The sequence below is a fragment of the Gopherus evgoodei genome, chromosome 1 (assembly GCF_007399415.2).
Source record: "Gopherus evgoodei ecotype Sinaloan lineage chromosome 1, rGopEvg1_v1.p, whole genome shotgun sequence".
NCBI classification, from domain to species: domain Eukaryota; kingdom Metazoa; phylum Chordata; order Testudines; family Testudinidae; genus Gopherus; species Gopherus evgoodei.
Window position 1 is genome coordinate 272,706,935 of NC_044322.1, and position 21,843 is coordinate 272,728,777.

The 21,843-nt window shown below is 46.1% G+C and overlaps 1 protein-coding gene across 7 annotated transcripts in view; it reads right to left on the minus strand.

The window, feature by feature from the left end:
* Positions 1–16,317, minus strand: part of RANGAP1 (Ran GTPase activating protein 1) — a 28,115-nt gene extending 11,798 nt beyond the window's left edge. Inside the window, exons 1-13 of one of the 7 annotated variants that reach the window (XM_030547171.1) lie at positions 16,148–16,317; positions 14,207–14,345; positions 13,192–13,319; positions 12,139–12,198; positions 11,109–11,288; positions 10,393–10,527; positions 5,784–5,942; positions 5,486–5,599; positions 3,960–4,059; positions 2,965–3,049; positions 2,176–2,329; positions 1,571–1,687; positions 1,106–1,208 (exon numbers count right to left, since the gene is read on the minus strand). In XM_030547171.1, coding sequence (XP_030403031.1) covers positions 1,106–1,208; positions 1,571–1,687; positions 2,176–2,329; positions 2,965–3,049; positions 3,960–4,059; positions 5,486–5,599; positions 5,784–5,942; positions 10,393–10,527; positions 11,109–11,288; positions 12,139–12,198; positions 13,192–13,319; positions 14,207–14,318 — 1,447 coding nt within the window. In that variant the 5' untranslated portion in view covers positions 14,319–14,345; positions 16,148–16,317. Of the gene's footprint in view, positions 1–1,105; positions 1,209–1,570; positions 1,688–2,175; positions 2,330–2,964; positions 3,050–3,959; positions 4,060–5,485; positions 5,600–5,783; positions 5,943–10,392; positions 10,528–11,108; positions 11,289–12,138; positions 12,199–13,191; positions 13,320–14,206; positions 14,368–15,013; positions 15,035–15,747; positions 15,959–16,014; positions 16,112–16,147 lie in introns of those variants that run through there. The other 6 variants (XM_030547164.1, XM_030547191.1, XM_030547179.1 and 3 more) reach the window with 6 other exon arrangements.
* Positions 16,318–21,843: the final 5,526 nt, after the last annotated feature.

Consider the following 21,843-nt stretch of genomic DNA (forward strand, 5'->3'; position numbering starts at 1 on the left):
GATTAGCAGAGCCATGCGTGATCTCCTGCTGACCTCAGAGAAAGCTCAGCGGACCATTTTGCAACAGTCTTTGATACAACTGACCACAGGTTGTTGCCTCAGTGACAAGGGACATTATTGGTATGCACAGAACAGCCCATTAGTGGTTTCTGTCCTGCCTACCCTCTAGGAGTCTTTTAATGGCAATAGCTAGTTGTGTAAATCAGTATAAGAGACTTTAAAGGGATGCCAGAGGGAGAGGTCAAATCCTGAACCCTGCACACAGCTCCAATAAGCAGACTGCATGGAGGTGAATACGGCTGCTGGGGATTTCGGGAAGAAAGGATGGAGAATTCCTCTTCCTCAACCCCGGGGCAGTACACCGAGCACCTTCACATACCTTATGCAGCCACGACAGCAGGCTCAGGGCTATGGAACCATCCACACTTCTACAGGAGGGTTTTGCCCAGTGGATTCACACAGCCCATAAGCCACACCCCACCCAAATCTCTCTTTACTATACTGTGCTCCAGTGCTGTGCTCCACAGCATACAAAGGGTACATGGTCCCCCCCGCACTGCCTCTCTGCCCTGCCCCACACCTTTCCAGTGCCAGTGCTTCTGGAAAGAGACGATAGATCTACGACAGTTACTAGTAAAAAGAACACCAAATGGGTGTTCTGTATTTACACTGTCCCCAGATACAAGAGAGGAGGCACTTTCTATTTACAGTATCATTAATCTGTGGAACTCACCGATAGGATATCGAGGCCAAAACAAAACCAAAACAAAAAACTTAATAAATCCCATCTCCCCCCACCCAAAAAATTCCAGGAAGAGTAACACTCACAGCCATACTAATTAAGTTATAAGGGATATTGATCATCATGCTTTGGAGGCATAAACTGATCTGTTGAGGTTTCACACCCTCACTCCCCCCAAAACAGCACTGCACAACCTGGCACACTATGGAGACAGAACAGTCTTCCTCTGGCTGCTGTGGGAGACCGAACTACCAAAAAATGGCATGGTCCAGGGAGGCCATCCCTGGGATCTCTTTAGAAGCCACAGGTGCAAGTTAGGTTCCTTCAGCCCACATCTTTGCATGGAGACACTGACTGCATCACCTGTTGTTTCATGCACTGCTGTTTTCACTGTGGTTTCATCTTTGAACACAGAAGAGATCTTCAGAAGAGCCGTAACCACCTTTTCCGTATCAGATGTGTCTGTCTGTAAGAGAGAAAAAGCAGGAGCCATTAAGTGCATGGCAGAGTAAGGGCAGAAGAGACACGATTGCTACAGAAGCAACAAAGAGCAGTGCAACAATTGCCTCCAACTGGCTGGACATGACAGGAACTGGCTCTATCAGGATGCTCGTGGAGGCATAAGCCATGCCATGAAATGCAGCTGCTGTGCTGGCACCATACCTGCTTCAGAGACGTGCAGCTTCAAGTTGAGTGTCTGCCTCCATTCTGCTCATTTGGACAATGGGAGGATCCTAATCCAGGCCATGAGACTCCCGGAAGAGATTACCTCTGGCGGTTAAACAATTTATCCCAACCACACCATCAGAAAGCCACTGACCCACCTACCTGCTGAGCTATCAGAACAGAGCACTTGGGCCCTAGTCGCAGCAGTTTCTCTGGAGATGGGAAGGCGAGGAACGTGGCAACATCCACAGGAGGAGGAGATGACATGGGAGTAGAGTCCTGAAACAGAGCAAGTCAGATCCTAGCTCATTCTGCAGAGCACCGGCAGAGCTGTGGGTGCATGAATGTGTAGGAAAGGGCGATGGCGCTGCAGGTCAGTACTTATCTGCACTGTCAGAGCTTGTGAAGGGGTGGGAAAAGTGAGCCCAGGACAGGAATGGTACTAGCTAAGCTGTGAGGAGAAAGTCTGTACTGCAAACACTATGACTATCTGGCTCCAGGCAGTGCTCTCGTGGCTACAGAAAATGACGGAAGAAATAAGATTTTCCTGCTCATTTCCTTCAGATCACCACTGAACATTCCTGAGGTACTGTTCTCCCCCTCTGCGCTCTTACTCCACCCCTGCTCTGACACATCCCTCCGATCAAAGAAGAGGTATGTGAACCCCCACTTGTTCTCTACAAGTTCATAACAGCCTCTCCCCATTCCAAACCTCCTTCCCCTACTCCCAATAAGGGATTATTGGCTACCCCTCAAAGCACATTTACATGCGAGTCAAGAATCTTCTTGGAAGGCAACGATTCCTGTTCTCCCTGCCCCCTCTCCTGCAACTGTTGTTGTTCCTCCTCTTCATCCTCCCCTTCGTCATCTTCATCCTCTCCTTCATCATCTTCATCTTCTTCGTCCTCCCCTTCGTCATCACTAAGAAGAATTAAAGAGAAGAGTTCACATGAAAAGCAGCCCCGCAATACAGACTTCCTGGTCATGCACTGGCACCTGAGAATAGTTCTCCATGTCACTACAAAATGCAGTAAGATCCTTCTAAGCCTTAAAAACACTAAAGTGACTGGCAGCAAGTCACTTCTAGGGCAGTGAGTGAGAGCCTTTGGGGACTGCGATGGATTATGGAGCCTAGCATGTTTAGGTCACCTATTCTAATCTGGCCTCAGACCGGCAGTGACAGATTGGCAGTGGGTAAAACGGAGGTGAGAGTCTCAGCCTAGTTCCTAGTGGACAGGTGTCCACAAAACATAAGAGCAGGCATCAAGTGTGGGCAGAAGAGTCAAGAGCGGAGTAGGCCATGAAGATTGTGCTCTCATCTCACCCTTATGGAGCTCCCTCCAGATGAAGGTGTGAGGTACACTGAGGGGGTGGGACTTGCATACATACTGGGGATAGAAATTTTCCATCTCCAGTCCTGTTAATCCAACACCTCTCAGTAGTGCCAGACCCCATAAAAACAGGAACTCGCATGAAACAGATGTAAAGGGCAGACAGCCAGAGCTCTGACATGAATGGTGAGCAGACCCATGCCACAGCCTTTTCTCATGGCCTACCTCAAGGAACCCAGTACATCTGCCATGTTGAAACCTTCAAGAATCTCCTGGAGCTGTTCACAGCCTTCTTCCCCCAGAGCATTACCTAGGATGCAAGAAGAGAGAAGTCAGCTTGGGGGTTAGGAAGAGACAGACACTCACAGATTGGGTGCTGAACTTGTCATGAGAAAAAAAAAAAAAAAAGTTTAACTAGAGCGCTCAGTGAAGTCCATAAATCCAACCTCTGGCTGGCTGGGAAGACGGCTGCTTGATTTGTATTTCTATAGACACCTTTCACACAAAGCACTTTACAAAACTGCTCGGACAGCAGACTTGTCACTGAAATCTGTCAGCTGTTTACCAACTCAGACACCACACAAGGGTTTGAGACAAGAACATTACAGAATCCAATTGCAAGGGAAGTTCAAAAACGGAAAAATGCAATTAACCAGAAGAGATTTGAGTCTTGGAGATTGAACTCTCTGTACATTTATACAGCTCCTTTCATCCTGGGTGATTCTGAAGCACTTCTCAAATTATATATGTGTAGTACCATAGAAATGCAGCCACCTCTGGGAGGGAAGGCAACAACCAACACAAGGAACGGGAAACTATGACCAATCACACAGAAGCAGACCTCAATGCAAAAGTAATAGCATCATGGAATCTTTAATACCAATACAAAGCAGACAGGACCTTGTTTTTAAATTCTCATCCTAGAGACACACACAGACATATGGAACTCAGATTTATTCACTTCAGGAAGCGGTAGGGATAAGCAGTCAGGATTTGAAACTGTGGCTCAAGAGGTTTAAGTATTACCACTAAAGCCTAGGGGGGAAAAGGGAAAAGCTTATTCGCTTAGTCGGTTCAGCTGCTCTAAGCAGCACCAATATTTTATACAGAGACACTTCTGGCAGCAATACAGATATTTCAATCCCACAGGCTTCTTCCCAATGGTTTCTAGAGTTTGCCATGGACTGGATAAGCTTTGATTTAACTTCATGCTCACGTACCATTGAGATCCAGTTTCTCCAACTCAGACTTATCTTCAGTAGCCTCTGCAATAGTCAGGGCAGCATCTCGTTTGATTTCACAGAAGGACAAGTTCAGTTCCTGAGAAGCAGAGGAGAAGTTGCTTTGTAGGAACGCTGTATGCCAATTCTCCATTAGAAATACCAGCTTGGCATGCTCAGAATTGTTTAAGGAATTCTCTTCTTTGGAACTGGTCTCAGCACAGAGGTTATTTTTTTAAATTATAAAAGAAAACTTGGAAGGGACTCAGGCAGTGAGCAAAGACCAAACAATACCCATAGGCCAACAGGACAATAAGAACAAATTATTCAAGGGGCAGCCACATCCCTTGAGACATACTGAATAAGATGATCCCCAAGAAGGGATCTAATATTAAACAGCTGAAGGGGATTTGTTCTGGAATGGATTATTTTAGGCCATGTCTACATCTAAAATTTTGCAGCGCTGGTTGTTACAGCTGTATTAGTACAGCTGTATAGGGCCAGCGCTGCAGAGTGGCCACACTTACAGCAACCAGCGCTGCAAGTGGTGTTAGATGTGGCCACACTGCAGCGCTGTTGGGCGGCTTCAAGGGGGGTTCCGGGAGGAGAGAGCAAACCGGGAAAGGAAACCAGCTTCCCCGCGGTTTGCTCTCTCGGTCCCGGAGCCAGCCAGCAAACCGCAGGGAAGGAGACCTGCTTGCTCGGGGTTCCGGGACCGAGAGAGCAAACTGGGAACGCCGCGGTTTGCTCTCTCGGTCCCGGAGCCAGCCAGCAAACCGCAGGGAAGGAGACCTGCTTGCTCGGGGTTCCGGGACCGAGAGAGCAAACCGGGAAAGGAAACCAGCTTCGCCGCGGTTTGCTCTCTCGGTCCCGGAACCCCGAGCAAGCAGGTCTCCTTCCCTGCGGTTTGCTGGGTGGCTCCGGGACCGAGAGAGCAAACCGCGGCGTTCCCGGTTTGCTCTCTCGGTCCCGGAACCCCGAGCAAGCAGGTCTCCTTCCCTGCGGTTTGCTGGGTGGCTCCGGGACCGAGAGAGCAAACCGGGAAAGGAAACCAGCTTGATTACCAGAGGCTTCCTCCTTCCACGGAGGTCAAGAAAAGCGCTGGTAACTGTCTACATTGGATTACCAGCGCTGGATCACCAGCGCTGGATCCTCTACACCCGAGACAAAACGGGAGTACGGCCAGCGCTGCAAACAGGGAGTTGCAGCGCTGGTGGTGCCCTGCAGATGTGTACACCTTCAAAGTTGCAGCGCTGTAACTCCCTCACCAGCGCTGCAACTTTCTGATGTAGACAAGCCCTCAGTTTGATGTCCTCCTCCCTTCACCTGTTATTAATCCTGGGATCCTTTGACCTGGGAGAAAGGATGGCTGAGTCTTACTTTAACAGGTGTATTCATGAACTAACCCCATTGTTCTTAAAATGTGACTTCCACTGGGTGGGGCTGGGGAGTGGACATAGAACAAGGGAGGGGAAACATACAGGGTGTTTTGGGAAGAGATTTGAAGGAGCAGCAGAATGTGGTACCTTTAGTTTAGAGAGCCCCTCTTTGACTGCTTCAGCAATGGCGATGGCACCCTTTGAGCGCACCAGGCAGTCCCCAAAGTTGATCACTTCTACCTGTCGGAGAGTCTTCAGCGTCTGCAGAGAGAGTGCACACCCATGAAGGCAGAAATTCAGGTGACAGGTAGCGGGAACGATCAACTGTTCTCCCTTCCTGCTTCACAAGGACATTCGGCCCCAAAGCACTGACCATTGTTAACCAAGGGTGGGAGGATGGGGAGGGAGCAGAGAGACACACCCAATACAACTGCTAGTAACTCACCTCTGCCATCGCCACAGCCCCCTTCTCTGTGAAGGTGTTGTCATTCATATTGATAACTCTCAGCAAAGGGTTGGCAGCAAAGGCCTGGGCCAGCGCTGTAATGCCAGGATGGTTGATTCCGTTCTGTGGCATATGGACCTCTTCCAGTGTCCCAATGAGCTAGATTTAGACAGGATTAGCCATTAGAAAAAAGACACTTCAATACAAGCGCAGAGAACCACCATCCCACAAGATTAACCTTACAAATTGCTTCTCTGCCACCCACCGTGAGTCCACTACATCACCCGCCAGAACCCCGGCAATCCTGTTAACTGCTACAAATACACGACCTCCTACTCCAGCAGCTATGCCTCCAGTGACAAATCAAGATAGGACTGATATTTTTATTTGATGAGTCAGGGCTTAGGATGTCATTTTCCATCTGTTCTTTGGCCAGAGATTCTGAGCCTTGGGGCTATAAGCCAGAAGTAGCTCCAGAAGCTGCTTTCCTGGTCAAGGCACATGACCACTTGGCAGAATCCAAATCTTTTGCTTCTTTTTAGTTCTGCTTCTGGCCACAAAGGAAACCCTCCAAAATGGGAATTAGTGCAGTATGGAACATACAATATATAACATGAAAATAAGACTACAGCCCACACAAGTCTAAGTGCCTTGCTATATGGAAAAAGACCCCAAACTTGTCATTGTTTTAGGGATTGCAGGCAGGTCTTAGCACTGTGCTAAATTCTCTTTAGTTCACGCACCTAATGGCATTATATAAATATGTAAGACAGGCCTAGGAAGATACTTATGTAGTATCCAAAGATAGAGAGTCTCATTTATTTGTAATTGTTAAACAGACAGGACCATATCTACCCATTTATACGCAACAATACACATATTGATGGGGTCACCAATACATAGATTCTGCAACACTATTGCTGGCACATTTGACAGCATGCAAGATAATTAAAAAGTCACTAGGTGGTAGAAAATGTACATTTGAAAGACATGAGCCAGAGAAATAACAACAAGCGCCTCCAACTCCTGTTGCCTTGGATGGGAGTTATGTGGTGAGCAGCTATGGTGGGATCCAAGAAGGTACTTCAGCACCTAAGCCCCAGTTTTGGCACCATTGTGGTCCACAAAACTCCCACTGAAACATATAGGTGCCTAAACTCACTCAGTGAATATGTTTTTCAGAGTCCCTCAGCGCCTATGTTCCTGCCGCTGGGCACACGCGCTGCTGTCTCCCTCTAGGCAGACATATAACTCAGGCTGCCTAAACCCCAGAGCGATTCACGAACCAGGGGAAGACAGGCATTTGGCCCCTGAAGCCTGGTGAAGCCCCTACCGGATCAGTTCCCATTCCAAATCTGGAGGAGGTGGTGGTACCCACCGCACAAAACTTTTAGCTCAACAGTTAGAGCACTTGCCTGGGATGTGGGAGACCCCTGTTCAAATCCTCTCAGAAGAGAGCTCTACCCAGTGAGCTAAGCAATATTCTGATATGGGGCTTCCTCAGTCTCTCCTGTTGAAGCAGCTGCACTCTCGATGAATAATGGGAGTGATGGCAGCAGGGGGACTGAACCTAGGGTCTCCCACCTCCCAAGTGGGTGTTTATCCACAGAGAGAATGGGGCAAGAATGGGAATGACTCTGTAGTCCAGTGGTCAGGACACCCACATGGGAGGCCCTGAGTCCAGTCCCCCAGCTCCTATCACTCTCCCATTATTTATCCAGAGTGCAACAGCTTTGACAGGAGAGACTGAGGGAGCCCCACATCAGAATACCCCCAGCTCAGTGGTTAGAACACTCAGATGATTTGAACAGGGGTCTTCCGCTTTTCTTCCTCTCTGGCAGGTCACTGTTCTACCCACTGAACTAACAATTATGAGGTGGGCCCAGCATCAGCATCTCGTTTTGCACAGGACAGGTGTTTAACTCGTTCCTGCAAGAAAAGGCCTTAGATGCGTGTCTCCAGAGAGTGAGTTCCCACTGACTGAATGCTAAGCAGAGTTAGGCGCCTCCCTGCAGCCTGGGCTTAAGTGCCTATTTCTGAGACATGGGTAAGGCTTAGCACACAGCCTTTTTCTTGGCATCTCCTGTCAGCTTAGGTAGCTGCTCAGCTAGCATGCTGGCTTTTGTGGAACAAGGTAGATGAAGTAATATCTTTTATTGGGCCAACTTCTGCTGGTGAGAGAGACAAACTTTCCTGCCACAGGGCAGGGCTGGCAAAGGTACTCCCAGCATCACAGCAAAATGCAAGGTGGAATAGATAGTTTAGTGTAAGTAGTTAGCACATATTCTAAAGGGACCATTCAAGGTAGAGTGATCCATTAATACCTCTGCAGTCAGAGGACAAGAAGATGGCATTAGTGGGTTGAAGATGGTTGTAATAAACCACAAATCCAATGTTTGTTCAGTTCCTGATTTTTAGTGTCTAGTAGAATAATGAATTTAAGCTCCCAGGCTCAGCTTTTGAAAGTGTTGTGCACCTTTGAGGATGAGGACTCATAGGTCAGATATAGAGTGATGTTTTGTGAAAAGTGTTCACCCACAGGTGATATGGTGTTTTTGTCTTATTTTTCTGAGAGAATTCATTCAAGAGCATAGTGATTGCCTGGTTTCACCCACACAGTTGTTATTGGGGCATTTAGTGCATTGGATGAGGTACATCACATGTTGGGATAGGCATGTGTAGGACCCCTGGATCTTGAAAGGTGTGTGTGTGTGGGGGGGAGAAATGATCATTGTAGCAGTGGATATATGTCTGTAGATTTTGCATTTGTTGTTCTGACAAGGTCTGGTGCTGCTCTAAGATGGCGTAGTCCTGGTCTGTGGGGAGCTTGCTTCTGATGAGCTTGGAGAAGTTGGGGGGTTTTATTTGGAGGCCAGAGGAGGGGATTCAAGAAAGATTTCTTTCAGGATGGATCCCCATTGAGCATGGGTTCTAACTATTTGATAATACCCCATATGAGTTCCAGTGCTGAGTGATGGGTGACAACTAGCAGTGTGCAGTCAGAAGGGGTTTTATTTCTGTATTGAAGCACATTCTCTCGGGCTATTTGGGTGGCCCGATCCAAACTTTGATCTCAGTTTCTGGTGAAGTGGTGTTTGGTGAAGGCAGTTTTGAGTGTGTTAAGTCGCATATCCCAGACTTCCTCCTTGGAGCACGTTTTGTGGTATCTCAGTGCCTGGCTGTAGATAACAGATTCCTAGGTGTGTTGCTATGTGGGTTTCTTGTATATGGTTATCTGCAGGGTTGCACTGCTGAAGCTGATTGGTGTCCAGGAAGTTGATGCTAGTTTGGGAGTGTTCAAGGGAGAGAGTTTAATAGACGGATGGGGGTTGTTGAAGTTATGGTGGAAATTTATGAGGGACTTTAAGCCCTCTGTCCAGAGGATGAAAATATCAACATCTCAGGTATATTGTTGTTGGTTTCATGGTGCATTTACTTTTGTGGATCACATCCTTAGGCACCTCGCTCTCCCCATTTGTTGTGTAGGGAGCCTAGGCCACTCACTCGGTTTTGTGGAATGCTGTGTTGTTCCTGTGACTTTCAAGGTATCTAAAAGATAGGCACCGTGATGCTCAGTGTTGCAACACCTAGTCCCTTCATGGATACCACCCCTACTTGGTACTCATGGCTGAAAGAAGCAGGATGAAGACAGACATTCTCTGCCTAGAAGAGCTTTTGGAGGGCACCCCATCTTTCTCAGGATACATTCTTAAAGGGTGAAGTTATCTCAAACTTCCATGCACTGAATTTAAATCCTTATTTTTTGCCAGACTTGTATATAATCATTATCAGTCTTTTTAGCTGAAAAGCACAGTGTTTTGAGATCTGGCACAAAGGATCTAGGATATGGAGGTCACATGAGGAAAGAGAGGCAATGTAAGGTTTGCTGGTGAGGAAACGTGGAGACTTCTTGTCACTTAGTCCCCCAAAACTACCACAAGTCTAAACCAAATCCCAGTCTCATTCATTCTCGCTGGATAGAAAGGTGGGCATGGGACAGCCTGATTTCCATTCCCCCGCCCAAATACAGCACTAGCAGCCTGATCAGAACAGGGGCTAAGGGAAGAAATGATCCCAGTTGGTAGTGCCCCCTGCAGGAGATTTGTGAGAGATAGATAAAAGCTATGCCTTGGCCAGCTATCATAGTGATTAGAGATAGAGGTCATTTGGCCCACCCCCTCCCAGTGCCAGATTATCTCCAACTGCATCACTTGTTCTGTACAGTATTAAGTTACTCAAGCAATACATCATCACTTCACCTAACAGTTACCAGATTATAGTGTGGAGTAGTCACTCGTCATGCAAATAAATCGTTATTTCTGTGCTCAGTTTTGTCCCCTTACTCTCAGTTATGCCTCCTCTAACCAAGTCTTCTCCTTTTCTTGGTGTTACCATCCTCAAATGCTTGACTGTTTTAGCAGCATATAGATTGCTGTGGTAAAGATGAACTGAGGGCCAGTACCTTATGTACACCCTTCTCCTCAGTGCACATTTCTTTAGCATACGTGTCCGAATATACACTGCTTCCCCATCACTACCAGAACCAACACCCACATATACTTGACACACCTGTACCCCCTCTCTGAGGAAGTCCTACTTTGGAGCTTACCCCAAATGCCTCAGCCAGTGCGGTGGCACCATCGTTCTCCAGGCGGTTCCTGCCAGCCACAAATACTTTCAAAGCCAGAGGTTTGCCCATGGCACTTGACTTCCTGTGACACTCTTTCAGGGCAGCTGCTAAAATCTAGAGATAATATTAACAGCTTTATATTACTATAGCATCTCATCCTGGGAGGATCCCAGAAATGTTTTATGAATTAGATATATAGGAAGCATTTAGGACACCACTGAAGTGAAGCTGCTTCTGGTGTGAGACACAGGAACCATTTTACACCACCATTACACAATATTAACAGTGTAATCACACTTGAAACTGTAGAAGGCAATTTATAGCACAAAAAAAGCACAAAAAAGCAACAGTCTCTTTGCCCTGTCTAAACACAAACTTGGGTAAACAACCCTGCTCTTTAGTCACCATGAATTGTCAAGGCCTTGGTTTTATACTTCAAAAGAACAGCCTCCATCAGAGCCAGGCTCAGGCACTGGGTTCAGACAGAAGAACAACAGAATTCTCTTGATGGGGGACTCTCCTGTCCAGGTATTGGGATAGGCCAAGTCTGCTCATCTTGGACACCTCATGAGATTGGTCTGAAGTATGATAGTAATCAAGACAACAAAGGGAGAAGTTGGAACCTAAGGCCCCTCACACCCAATCTTTATGGGGTGACCAATGCAAGTGAGCTGGGACTGAGAAGTGTCATTTACCTTGCCGCCTCCAATGCCCATGCCACAGTTGTTCAGCTTGAGCTCCTGCAAAGTGAAGCAGGCAGGACTCTTCAGCAGTGCCTCAAAGCCACGCACACCATCTGGCCCAAAGGCATTGTCGCTCAGGTCCAGCTCCACCAGCTGGGAACCAGCGGTGATAAGGGCCTCCCCCAGGGCAGTCTGTGAGGAGACAAGGGATTTGGTTTTTAGTAACATAGCTCCACAGGCCCATTTAGACCACTACTCGGTGCTTCAGAAGAGGCCCCCCCCCAGCCAACCCCACACACTACATTATGCAGTGCTGCACGAGGCAGAGGGAATCTTTTCTGATTGCCAAGGCAGTTAGCTTGTGCCCTGAAGCATGGGATTTGATTACTGTTAGCTGAATGTACACAGCTCTAAGTATTAGACACCATGAAATTATCCAGACCTTTTTAAAAGAAGGCCACAGGAGCCACACACATTTCAGTGTAGGGTTCTGTGGCCTGCTTTGTGCAGAAGGTCAGACTAGATGATCACATTGGTCCCTTCTGACCCTAAAGTCTATGAATCTATGACCTGCCCAAGTACCAAGTTTCACAGATGCAAATACATGCTACTTAAATGAGCAATTATTCTTTTTGATTTTAAGATTACAGAAGCCATCTCCTGATTCACCCCAGAATCATTTCAAGTTGCTGCTTTAAGAGGGTATCCTTTTATTCTGGAGTCCTCATTTTCCACCCTGTCCATCAGGTGGCCACACCGCTGATCCTCCTCCAGGGAAGAGCTGCTTCACTGATCAGCCAGAAGGCACTTATGCTATCGCTTCTTCCTATCATCCCAGAGACAGAGGGAGAGGGAGAGGGAGAGGGAAAGCCATACATGCTCATGCTTTATCAGCGAGGTTATGTCTGTATTTGGGTCTCTGACAGCACATGGATCCATGGAAAGGATGGCTAGTTTTAAGTGTACACATAAGGTGCAAGAGGAGATTAGGGTTAGGAGTAATCACAAATCTGAAACTTTAACCCCCAACTCTCCCACTTACCAGAGCAAAAGGGATCTCAGACCTCAATCTCCCTGTGAACATGTCACTCCAATGACACCTCTAAAAAGAGACAGATGGAAAGATATGACTGTCAAATCAGAAGCACACACAAAGGTCCTCTAGCCCCCAGCACTCAATAGGGGACATGATACATTACAATTTACACTTCTCTTGTGCCTGTCACCTAATTATGCCAAAGAGCTACACAAACTATACTTCACTTCACCCACCAAGGAAACACAGTCATTTCTGGGGTAGAATTCATCATCTGTTTAACAGTGCCCAGCAACAACAACACAAGAATTGAGGACATAAGTGAAGATTACCACACCCAATGAAAACTGAAGGATGCAGAATGAGAATTTCATCAGGACAGGAAGCCTAAACTTATGAGAAGGGCCACAGAAACCTGAGTGACCACAAGCTGTCAAGGCTTCAGGTTTAGGTTTCATTCAGAAGATAGCATTTCCAGTGGTACAGTACCCACCCACCTCAATACTAGGCTAGAGTACTGGATAAATAATTCAAGGGGTAGAAAACATTGTGATAAACCTCCATCACCATTTCCTGGGCTTTGTTTGAAGTCTCCTACCCAAGCAGGAGGTCTGACTCCGCAAGATCTGATGAGATCACAGCCCTAAATGGCTACATTGCATTACTGGAGTGCTCCCCTCTGGTTTACAGAGGCTTACCCTGGTGCGAGTCTTCTCTCATGGCTTTCTTGTCTCAGACAGGGAGCACTGCCCAAGGCTGAAATGCAGTATTTCAGCAAATGCTACTCACAGGGCTGTTAAACCAAGTTATGAGGTCCTATGGATTTGCTACCACTTATTCATATACAAGCCTAGTTTCCTGGGTCTATTCTTATCTGTGTGTGTGTGTGTGTGTGTGTGTGTTCGGCGGGGTGGTGGGGGGTGGTGGAGAAAAACAAGGAAGGAATTTGAAGTTTGTATTGCTCCTGCAGAGACCTGTCCTGGGTCAGTGCTCAAAAACAGAAAGGCTTCAGCACCTCATCAAGATATCCTCCCCTTCAGTACTACTAAAAGATCTCACCTTGAGTTCAGCTTTCTTCTCCAGGGCTTTGGCAATGACCTTTGCTGCCTCCACACCCACGGTGTTGCCTTCCAGGCGCAGGGCTTCCAAGCCATCAAATTCTTCAATTTCCTTAGACACCTCTTTAGCTGCACAGAGCAAGCAGGGCCTTACTCTCCTCCTTTCTAACCCAAGTCATCTTAGGTTCCCTACAAGGGCAGGTTGCAGAGTCTCTCTTCCCACCACTACTCATTCTTCCCCAGCCTCTAGGTCTTTTACCCACAACTAATGTGGTTTTGCACTACCAAAGAGGGATAAGAAGGAGAGCATCACCATGCAAAGTTGTGGGAAAAGTCAGTCACGGGTTTGAGAATCTACTTCCAGGTGTGATTCAGGGATTTATTACCCCACTACAAGACAAGGACAACACTGCCCAGCCAGTGCTTTATCCTAACAAAGAGATGTGCAGGGGGAAGAGCACCCCAGGCAAACAACAACAAGCCTGCCTAGGACTAAGACAGACACTGAAGCACTCTATCCTATGGCAAGGGGGATTGTAGAGGCAGGCAGGAGAGACTAACCAATCCCCTGCATGGGACTTGTAAAACCTTGCTAGCATCCCTTGGCATTTCAATCATTCTGAGTTTTACTAGGCTTTCTGAAGCGTTTAGTGTAGGAGGAAAGTCCCTTGCCTCTAGCAATTTAAAGCATCAGTGTGCATATTAAAAGGACAAGAGACACTCCCAAAACAAAATCAATGTTTATAAGTCAGGGAGAGTCAAAACCAGTTTCTCCAGGTGTAGCAGTGAAGCTGGGATAGTGTGGTGGTGGTGGGGGTTGCTTCTCTATCAGAAGTCCCCATTTCTCAGATGGCTGACCCTTGTATCCCCCTGCCACATTGCATAGATTCTCACATATTGGAGTTAGCTGTGTCCAGACACCTTTAGTTAGGAGGAGGTTCATGACACACAGCTCTGGGATAGCACTAACATGTACCCAAGGAGAACACTGCCCCAGCACAAGCATTTTCTCTTACCATCTTCGGCGGTGTTGAGTTTTAGGCTCTTGCCTTTGAAACTCAGCTGCCCTCCACCCACTTGGGCTTTGGCAAGTGACTCCGCTAGTTTAGTAATGTCCTCGGATGCCATTCTCTCCACTTCGCCAACTTCCAAGAACTGTTGATTTAAAGGCAGTACACTGTCAAGATAAACAAAAGAACTTGGACGTGAAGAAACAGGTGTAATCTGGTTTACAAATAGCATCTCAGGTTATCAACACTGATTTTTTTAGAAAACTAGTTGATTGAGCTATTAAAAAAAAAAACCAAACAGTAACAATCATGACAGTGAGACTAGATTGGTCAGTTTCAGAATCTGAAAGTGTGTTGCAGGGAAAGGTTTAGATTTTAATCTAGTGATTACTGTTAATCAACACAACTGAATTGGGCACCTGAACTACCTGACAACATCCCATAAAACATTACTCTGTTTGCAATACTGTTAGAACTGCAAAACAGCATTCTTCTCCCCAAAATCATGGCCTTTAAACACAAGCCATGATCCAGCCCTGCGAGTTTCCCCTTCTCTGAAAGCTGGGCCAGAATCAAACACAACTGTTTTTCCTTTTCACTTAAATCCTGGCTGGTACTCACATGGCAGCACAGTACTAGAATCAGATTTGGTTACTGAATGGCTACCACAGAGGTAACATGGGTGCAGGACACAAGAGCAACTACAGTGTGCTTTATTCTTTACTAGTATTTTACCCAATCTAGTTGTAATTGTAACAAGCAAAGGGGTTTTCCACCTCTTTCCCTGAAAAACTATTCCACAGCCTGACACACCTGGTAAATTTTGCAGACAGTCCAAGATTTCCCTTTGGTTGGTTCATTCTTCTGATCCTGATTGGAAATGCTTTAGATTATATTAATTTCCCCCCCACACACACACACTTGGCAATTGCACACCATGTTTTTGTGGATTCTTAGGCCACCAACTAGTCAAAACTGAGTTAAGTGATCTCAGAAGCTTGTCTCTCTCAGGCTATGTCTACACTACAGTGGTACAGCTGATGTAGCACTTCTGGTGAAGATACTCTAAGTGGATGGGTCCTGCCTCCCTGAGAGGCCGTAGCTTATGTCACTGAGAGAAGCTCTCCCACCAACATACTGCATTCCGCACTGGCACTTAGGCTGATATAATTAATGTCGCTCAGATTATTCACCCCCCAGAGTGACGCAAGTGATACTAAAGTAATTTGTAGTTCAGACATAGCAGCACTAACAGAAGTTGATCTGATAATTGACATTACCTCACACACACACCCTTGTCTCTCTAATATCCTGGGACCGACAGGGCTACAACAACACGGCTAGCGGTTTGTCCATCTGCCTGTGTCAGCCACTCCAACCCCCTGATCATTACTTCCGCTGCTCTCCATCACGCTGTAGTTAATGGCTCTCCGGCGCTGCGGCCAGAGCACAGCACAGCAGGTGAGGCTGTAACAGGGAGAGGCGGGACCGGCGCCTCCTTGCTCTGTGATGCAACAACCCTGCCTACGCAGCGCAGAATTACTCACCCGCCTCAGTCCGCCCGGGCCGCTTGCGGAGCCCAGGGGAGGCGGCAGGCACAACAGCAGGGCAGCTCCAGTTGTGCAACGCAGCAAGAGAGAGAGAAACAACCGGGAGGGATGCGGGGCCAGAGGCGCGTCTCCCGGAGCACATGGCCTGGGGAACTGGGGGCAGGACCACCCGCACGGGGCACAGCCACACCCCGCCTCGGGGCAGCAAGGGGTTGAGGGGGGGACACACCCATCCACCCACCCCCTTCCCCAGCAGCTGTTTACCTGGGAAACCCGGCAGGGCGGGGGCCCGCGGAGATCGGGCTGGAGAAGCGTCAGGACCCGCCCATCCCCCCGACCCCGTCAACTTCCGGGCGACCCTACAGTAAACAAGCCGCGCGGCCCCAGGCCCGCTCACCTGCGCGCGGTGCCGCCGCGTGTGGGTCGGACGCGCCTGGCTCTGGCCCGTCACACCGAGGACGATGGCGCAGGGGGGAGGTGGAGGATTTCAAACCCGGCAGTTTCGTTTTCCCGGTTCTGATTCGCTCGCCAGGCCGCCGCCGCGGCGCTGGCGCCGGCCCTTCCCCGCAGAGCACACTGGGAACTGTGGTTCTCCTGGACTCCCTGGCTGGGTTCCCCAAGCTCTTGGGAAGACTACAAGTCCCGTGGTGCACCGGGCGGTGGCTCGCTGTGCCGCGTGGCATACCGGGAATTGGAGTTCTACAAAGGAAGAACGAGCCCTTCTGATGGGGGAGCCGCGCGCGTGGACTGTGGTTCCCAGGATCCCTCGCGCAGCGCCAGCTGCTAATAGGGGTATGGGAGGTAGGTCAGGATGAGTGCAGAGTTGGAGGTTAGAGGCCTGGCAACCGGGGAGCAAGTGGGCGCTGCTGGGTTCTACACTACAGCCCCTAGACTAGAGAATGGACTGAAATGGCTGAACCAGCCTCTGTGGGGGCCCAGGGCCAGGAGGCAGTTTTTGTTCAAAGTTGGTAACAACTTTTCTAACCCCGTGTGAACCTGCTGGTTGCCAAGCCTGAGCTTTGACATTCAGACCGTGCAGCTTGCAAACACATACAGTTGCCAAAGTTCACCAGAAATGTTTGGTATGCAAAGGGCACACGCATGGACTTATCAGTGCAATCAAATGCTTTCATGTAATTCATTAGCGAGATGAGTGGGTGAGGCAGTATTTTTTATGGACCAACATCTGTTGGTGAGGGAGACAAGTTTTCAAGCCGAAGATGACTTGAAGAAGAGCTCTGTGTAGCTCAGAAGCTTGTCTCAGCAACTGAAGTAGGTCCTATAAAAGATATTACCTCACTCACCTTATCTCTAATATCCTGGGACTGACTATAACAGCATGACATAATTCTATGTCAGTCTATTAAGAACAGAAATGAGAAGTCAAGCTTAGTGGTTTAAACACTTACTTCACCCTAATATTCAACTTCTTACAGTATTTGGTTATTCATATACTATTGTAAGTAAAAGCAAAGAGTTCTGTGGCACCTTATAATAATCATAACTTATTTTTCCTGTAATATGTGAAATAATTTTCTCATTTTCTTGCACACTTTGTATTTGTTTTATAGTATATAATGCTTTGTAATTAAAGTAGAATTAACATAGAAATGATGGTGATGGCATTTTTTACAAACAGTGGTTAGATGAAGTGGTGTTTTATGACACTCATATTGATTATGACTGTAGGTAAACCATGGAACCAGTAGTAAGGCTCCATAGATCTACACTGGTTTCCTACAGTCTCTACATTATTTGTGAAGTATTAAGTAAAGAAAGTGTGCATTAAACAGGTGAACAAGAATTGTATAGAATGAAGGAGGCAACAGCCATTAGAAAGAAACTACAAGATGTCAAATACAGAGAGGCCATTGACAGAATTGAGTCCATCTTGCAGAACTTAGTTGTGTACTCCTGGAGAAATTTTGTGCCACTGCGCGCACACAAAATTGTCTGGCACAGAAATTCTTCTTCTTCTTTTTTTTTTTTTTTTTTTGCACAAAAAATACATTGTCTGAGAATGTTCTGCCTTTTACCCACCAGAGGCCACTGTGGGACTAGAACAGACAGCAGCAGCTGAGCAACAGTAACAGCCAGCTGCTGGCTGCATTCATCACAGCACCCTGACCATGGAGCCAGGTTAGAAAGCACAGGATGTGGGAAGACAAACAGAGCAGGGCACATGGGACTGCTGGGGGGGGGGGTGTCACATACTGGGGTGAGGGCACAGAAGCTAGTGGGGTAACAGCACTGACTCAAGGACTGAATGGGAGGGGGGCTGTAGGGCCACATGGTGATGGGGTGGGGAAGGGTGCTGCAGGGACACAGGAATGGGGGCAGATGTACCTGACTGAATAGGAGAGGCTAGGGGTCAGTCAGGGTCTGCATGGGGGAGGCTCCCTAGCATCCCCTCCCCACAAAAAAACAGTTCCATACTTCTCCCATCCACACCCAACAACCCTCTAGGTTCACTCCCAGGCTCCATCCCTCTCCCTCAGCTCCTCTGTTACCTTTCACTCCCCAAAGCCTTTACATTGCTTCTGAGTGATGTGGGAAATATGTTTATTATAGTTAAATGAATTACTTAAAGTTCTTGTCAAGGTTTTTTTCCCCCACTTTGAACTTTAGCGTCCAAAAAGTGGGGACCTGCATGGACCCTTCTAAGCTTAATTCCTAGCTTAGATCTGATAACGCTGCCACCAGCCATAATATAGTGTTTGGCACACTTTCTGTTCCCCAAAACCTTCCCTGCTAAATTAAGTTTGAACGCATAGTGTAGACCAGGCCCCAGTTTGGTATCATCTGCAAACTTAATAAGCGTACTTTCTATGCCATCATCTGTTTTCAGATTATGTTGTATTTCTGATAGAAAATCAATCAATAAATCAATGTGTATACGTTTGTTTCAAGTTGCTTATGCTCAAGTTATAAGAGCCAGCTAAACGTGCTCTTTCATGGTTATATAACATATTACCATATTTGCAAATAAGAAATTGAAATCCAATAGCTTTATAAAAAAATTGTGCATATTATTTGATTACCTTTATTATGTCCTACAGCCCATTAAGATCCAACTTTGTTTTCTTTGTAGAGGCCTTTATACACAACGTGCAGCTTGCTAACAACTGTATTTGGATTCAGCACACCCTATTTATCTTAAAATGACTTGTTACCAACTTTAAACAAATAATGCCTTGTAATGGGGTTAGTCACAAGAAGTTGAGGCCCTCAAGAGATCATCCCCACAGGCAGTGACATGCCTTTTACAGTTAACTTTTCTGAAAATCTGAGTAGTCTAGGTTATTCACTGTCAACTTGTCAGGGCCAGCTCTAGTGTTTTTGCCGCCCCAAGCAGAGAGAGAGAAGCGTGGCTTCCATTAGCTGTGCTTTGTACTTAATATAGAAAGGAATCAGTACAATGGTTTAGAGCCTTTCCAGATATCTGGAGGAAGGATGTGCATTGGTAACTGATTCAGTCTGCTTTTGTGGAAGATGAGATAATATGAATTATGAAGAGGATTGCAAACATGACTTATGCAACTGCTAGTGAATATACAGTTGCGAACCCTCCTGATATTTCCAGGATCATCTCAGTTTTGTTAGATCCGTGGGTCTCAGCCTTTCCAGACATTCTGTACCCCTTTCAGGAGTCTGATTTGTCTTGCATACCGCCAAGTTTCACCTCACTTAAACTACTTGCTTACAAAATCAGACATAAACATACAAAAGTGTTACAGCCACACTATTGCTGAAAAATTGCTGACTTTCTCACTTTTACCATATAATTACAAAATAAATCTATTGGAATCAAAGTATTGTACTTACATTTCAGTATATAGTATATAGAGCAGTATAAACAAGTCATTATCTGTATGAAATTTTAGTTTGAACAGACTTCACTAGCGCTTTTTATGTAGTCTTTTGTAAAACTAGGCAACTATCTAGCTGAATTAATGTGTCCCAGGTGAAAAACTCCAGTATATGGTACCCTACTGTAAGTGACCTCCTACTCTGTGAATTTTCACTAAATTGTCTTTTAAATAATAATATCTTTATAGATCTCCCTTGTCTTATATTTTGCTCTCAAACTTACCTAATGGGAAAGATGGGCATCCTACCAAGTGTTTGAGATTCTATGTTAAGATTAAAAAATATGTAATTTTGGAGCACAATAAAACAAAAGGCATGAACTGTAGGACATGTAAGCTATACAACAAGCTACTCCCTGGTGGAACAAGCTTAGCATAGCTCCTCTTGGCTTGGTCCAATAGGGACACAGCTGCTGCCTGCTGACGCTGACCTGGATTTCATTTCAAATTACAGCTGGAGCAATCTGTACAATTAATCCATCTGTTGGATATGAAGACTTTAAGGGGTTGAGTGGTTCTGTTGGTTGGCCCTGGGGCATGACAAGGACATTTGTAATTTTCAGGAATGTAACAAGTAACTTAAGTAGTCTTGACAGAATTCAATTTTTATTTGTTTGTAATTTTGACATATCAATATTTATTTGAAGTATTTTTTCAATTTTTATCAGTGTATATGTTCACAGCTGTGCAAAATTATGAATTTTAAGCATTTTTCCCAAATGTTATCAATTTAAATTTTCAAAGTTGTGGGAAATTATGGGGGTCAGACACTGGGGGGGGGTCAGATAATCATTTAATGACAGATTCAAAAAGATAAAGCTTTATAACCCTTAAAACACAAATTGTGAACATCACGTCAAACCATACAACGTAAATAGTCGTAAATCAAACTCTTAATAAGTTTTCAAACAGCATTTTTCTTACTTTGCCTAGCTGTAAACATTTATTACAATTGATGGAAATATTTTTCGTCGTTTTTTGTGCATGCAATGAAATCAATGTTTACCAGCATTTATTGACAAAAATCTAATCCTTCCAAGCCTAAATATAAAGCTATTTCTGGACTAAGTTTTGCCCTGGTTCAGTATTGCCAACACCAAGCTTTAAAACATCTTGAGTCAGATCCCAAAATGTCATGTGATCGGCTTTAAAATAATGAGACTTTTTAAAAAATAAAAAATATTGCATTTTTAATTGCCTTCTGGATTTTGGGTCTTTAGGATCTTGCTTTTAAGCTTTCCTCGGCATCCACGAGGGTTAGAAATTTACCTGTTTTTTTAAATGAAAGCTGATATTCAAGACCAGATTTAGGGGCAGGCAACACGTGGGGTGCTGGGCTTAGTGGGTGCTGGGCTTGGGGTGCTGTTTTGTTGTTAGCAGCAAAAGGGAAAATAGAATGTTTGAAGTAAATGTTTAGGGGGAAGGATAGCTCAGGGTTGTGAGTTCAATCCTTGAGGGGGCCACTTAGGGATCTGGGGCAAAAATCAGTACTTGGTCCTGCTAGTGAAGGCAGGGGTCTGGACTCAATGACCTTTCAAGGTCCCTTCCAGTTCTAGGAGATTGGTATATCGCCAATTATCTTATCTATCTCACATATTCAATATGTGAATTCATTTTTCACTAACATTCTATAATATTCTGGACCTTTTTAGAATCTCATGGCACCTTCCAGACTTTCTGAGAACTACATTTTCCTTGAACCTCCTTAATGTTGTCAGCCATGCCCTTGTGGGTATATATGAGGCAGAATGTCACCTTTTAGTCGATGAGGTATAGAATCATAGAATATCAGGGTTGGAAAGATCTTAGGAGGTCATCTAGTCCAACCCCCTGCTCAAAGCAGGACCAATTCCCAACTAAATCATAAGGGACTTACTTCCCAAACCAGAAAATTACCGTTGGGGATGTTGAAATGCCAATAGTTATCCTTGGAGACCTAGCCTATCCTTTGCTCCCATGGCTCATGAAGCCATACACAGGCAGCCTGGGCAGTAATAAGGAGCAGTTCAACTATAGGCTGAGCAAATGCAGAGTGGTGGTACAATGTACCTTTTGACATTTAAAAGCTCGCTGGTGCTATTTGCTGACTAGGTTAGACAGCGCAACCAATATTCTCATTGTTATTACGGCTTGCTGTGTGCTCCATAATATCTGTGAGAGTAAGAGGGAGACATTTATGGCAGGGTGGGAGGTTGAGGTAAATTGCCTGACTGCCAGTTTTGAA